Here is a 3412-nt window from a genome sequence, read left to right as displayed (position 1 = left end):
AAATACCTCGAATAAATTCAGTGATATGACCCATTATGTACGATGCACTGCATCGAGGATCCATTTGTGGAAAATACTTTGATATAAGTGAAAGCCAATATGTCAATACTATACTTGATATTATGAATTTTCTAGTTTCAATACTTCCTTGAATACAATGTTTGGAGTATAGCATGACTCCACTTGAGTGTCTTTAGTGTTAACGACAATTCTCATAGCAGCTACACTTCGCACATGTGACATTGCAACATATAGTTGTCCATGAGAGAAGACTGATGATACAAGATATAGACCAAGAATTCCCAGTGTTTGTCCTTGTGCTTTGTTGATGGTCATTGCAAAAGCTAGCTTGACTCGAAGTTGACGACTTTTCAGTCCTTGATGAGTTTGGGCAACAAAATCTATCCTTGGGATAAAGACTCTATCTCCAATATTTGATCCTATTATTATCTGTGCCTCAATTACCTTGCTATTGAATTGTTTTCATATCATTCTGGTTCCATTACATAATCCACGTCTTGGATCTAAGTTCTGCAATAGCATGATAGGAGCATTTACTTTCAAGACCAAATCATGAGGTGAAAAACCACCACCAAGTATAAGGCTATTCAAGTATTCCACTGTATAAAAACGTTTTTTTTCCTTAGACATGCAAATTGAGTCTGCACTAAGATACTCTTTTGAGTCTCCATAAATATTTTGCAATGCATAGTCATTGATTGAATCAACCTTTTTGTTCCGAGGAGCAAGTATTGCTCGTTCTTTGAAAAAGCTTGCATGATCTTGTACACAATGCAAATCTCCATATATAAAGTTGAGAAGGTCTGTCAAGCTATTAGTTGGAAGCATCATGTCTGAAGGTATTTTGACTCTATGGTCTCCTCCATCATCCAAATTCCCATTGCCAATGTCCAGCACCGAGTGTGAAAAACCTTGTTGAAGTAAATTTGTTCCATAGTCACGTATACACATGTTTATGGTAAGACTCAGTATATTTGTATATTTCCATATATGAGAATGACAAAGTGAAGCATTTACAATGTCTGCATGACTACCTTTTTGTACAACTGGTAGTATTTGTCAAAAGTCACCCCCAAGCAAAAGAAAGTTTCCACCAAACAAAGTGTCTTGCTATGTAATATCCCTTAAGGATCTATCCAATGCCTCAAATGAATATCGATGTGTCATGGGAGCCTCATCCCATATAATTAGAGCTGCTTTCCTTAAAACTTCAGCAAGTTGACTATTTAACTTTATATTGCAAGTTGATTCAGAATGAAGCTCCAAAGGTATCTTAAACCTAGAATGCGTGGTTGTTCCATTACTCAAAAGCAAAGTTGCAATACCAAATGATGCACATGCAAGAGCAATTTCACATCTTCCTCGTACTCGTGACATGAGTGCGTTATACAAATACATTTTTCCTAAGCCACGGGGTCCATCTAAGAAGAATATCTTTCCTGAATGTGTGTCAATAGCTTGAGAGCTTGGTGATAAGCATCTCGTTGATCTTCATTTAATGAGCTCTCCATACAATTTTCTACATTACACTGCTCATTGACATTGAACATTGCCTCTTCAGCCATAGCACCAGTTCCAGTTAAACGTGCCATTGTTGGGTCTATTGCAGTAAACATATAATCAGAAAGCCTCTTGCCATGTTTTTGTAGGAAGCATTCTATGTGAAGCAAAGCTTCATTTTTTGCCACATCAAGTTGTGCACTTGCATTAGGAATACACATTCTTAAAGCATAAACATAGTCCTCACAAAATTTGTTACAAAATTGGTCCCATAGAGCACTTGGATGTAATGGCTCACAAAAGACCAATTTGATTGCAAAGAGCTGTCTCAATTGCATTCCATTTTGAAAAAAAGAGGCCTTCTGGAGGCAAAGTAACCATTCTTCATCATCTTGCAATAATCCTCTAGCTATACATGCCTCCTTATATGTAGTATAAAAGTGACCATCGTATGTCTGCAGGTCTTCAAAGCATTTACATCCCTTGCAAATATTAAGTAGCATTCACGGGTAATAAACTTCACCAGTAGTTGGGACAATATTATACATTCTTCAAAAAAAATCCATGTTGCCTTGGAGACCATATCTTTTCTATTTTATTCCAAACCCAAGCACTTGGAAAATCTGCATATGTGAGGCTATTTGCTTATGGATAGTTTTGATTTGCAAAAAACCATTCTGTCAAGGTAGTTTTTTTATTTCGCTCATGATTCAGTAAGTATGATATATCATCACAATCTTGGAATGTAACCATATTGTGATGGAAGGTGTAGTTGGAGTCGTTGAGTAGATGGATTTTCATTGTGCATGTCAAAGCCAAATATTTTCCACATAGCCTCGGATTGAGAAACATAACATGCATTGAGATAACTGTTGAAATTAGGGTTGCAGAGAAACACACACAGCTTGGAGAAGACGAAGGAAGCTCAAGGCACACAATAGAGAGTGTGTTACTTAGTGTGAAATGCAAAGATAGATAGCCCTAGAGTGATGGGCATATATACAATTCTCAGGGGAAAAAATGCCTCAGCGGTCCTAGTGTGTTCACACACATCACTACCACATGTATATGGTAACAAATCCCCCCTGGAGTGATGCGGTGAACAAGAGATGGCACATGAGTAAAGGGAAGTGCCATGCCCTGATGACATGATCAGTACACAAAGGGAAGTAAGACCAAAGCTTTGCAAAAAGCTTCAAGTTTCTCACGAGACAATGCCTTTGTGAAAAGATCTGCAAGGTTGTCTTGTGTTGGCACATAAGCCAAGATGATCTCTCCTGTTGAGAGCCTCTCCCGTACATAGTGGTAATGCACCTCAATGTGCTTGTGCGAGCATAAAAAATTGATCCCTTCCAACTACCAATATGCCTTGACTGTCAGTGTAGATAGTGTTGGCAGTGTCCTATCCAACACCCAAATCAACCATAAGGCGTGTGAGCCATACACTCAACCGTAGTTGTGAAGACTGCCCTGTACTCAGCCTCAAAACTCGAAGTGACCATTGTAGGTTGCTTCTTGCTTAACCATGATATACATGAATTGCCAAGTAGAAAACAAAAACCAGTTGTGGACACTCGTGTGTCAAAAAAACCAGCCCAATCTAATTTTGAGAAAGCATGTAAGTCTGGCAGCAATGATCCCCCCTTGGAATAAAACAAGCCAAGATGTAAAGTGCCACTAAGGTAGCAGAAAATCCTCTTGACAGCCTGCCAATGCTTAGACCTTGGGCTATGCATAAATCTGCTCACCTGTGAGACTGCCAACTGAATATCCGGCCTCATATTGCATACATAAATGAGGCAGCCAATAGTAGTTTGATAAAGAGTGACATCAGCAGGATCACCAACATCATGTAGACTCAACTTCAAACCTATTTCCATGGGAGTGGCAA

The 3412-nt window shown here is 38.7% G+C and overlaps 1 protein-coding gene across 1 annotated transcript; it reads right to left on the bottom strand.

The window, feature by feature from the left end:
• Positions 1-483: 483 nt before the first annotated feature.
• On the bottom strand, positions 484-972 carry LOC147433753 (uncharacterized). The gene has a single exon (XM_086489540.1). The coding sequence runs from the start codon at positions 970-972 to the stop codon at positions 484-486; it is 489 nt and encodes a 162-aa protein (XP_086345666.1).
• Between the last annotated feature and the right edge of the window lie 2440 nt (positions 973-3412).

Source organism: Adiantum capillus-veneris, chromosome 19 (assembly GCF_014529385.1).
Source record: "Adiantum capillus-veneris isolate H3 chromosome 19, ASM1452938v2, whole genome shotgun sequence".
Taxonomy (NCBI): Eukaryota; Viridiplantae; Streptophyta; class Polypodiopsida; order Polypodiales; family Pteridaceae; genus Adiantum; species Adiantum capillus-veneris.
This window is presented reverse-complemented; position numbering and strand designations above follow the sequence as displayed.

Excerpts from the sequence above, each read along its gene's own strand:
- LOC147433753 (XM_086489540.1), bottom strand. The coding sequence starts at position 972 with ATGTGTATACGTGACTATGGAACAAATTTACTTCAACAAGGTTTTTCA.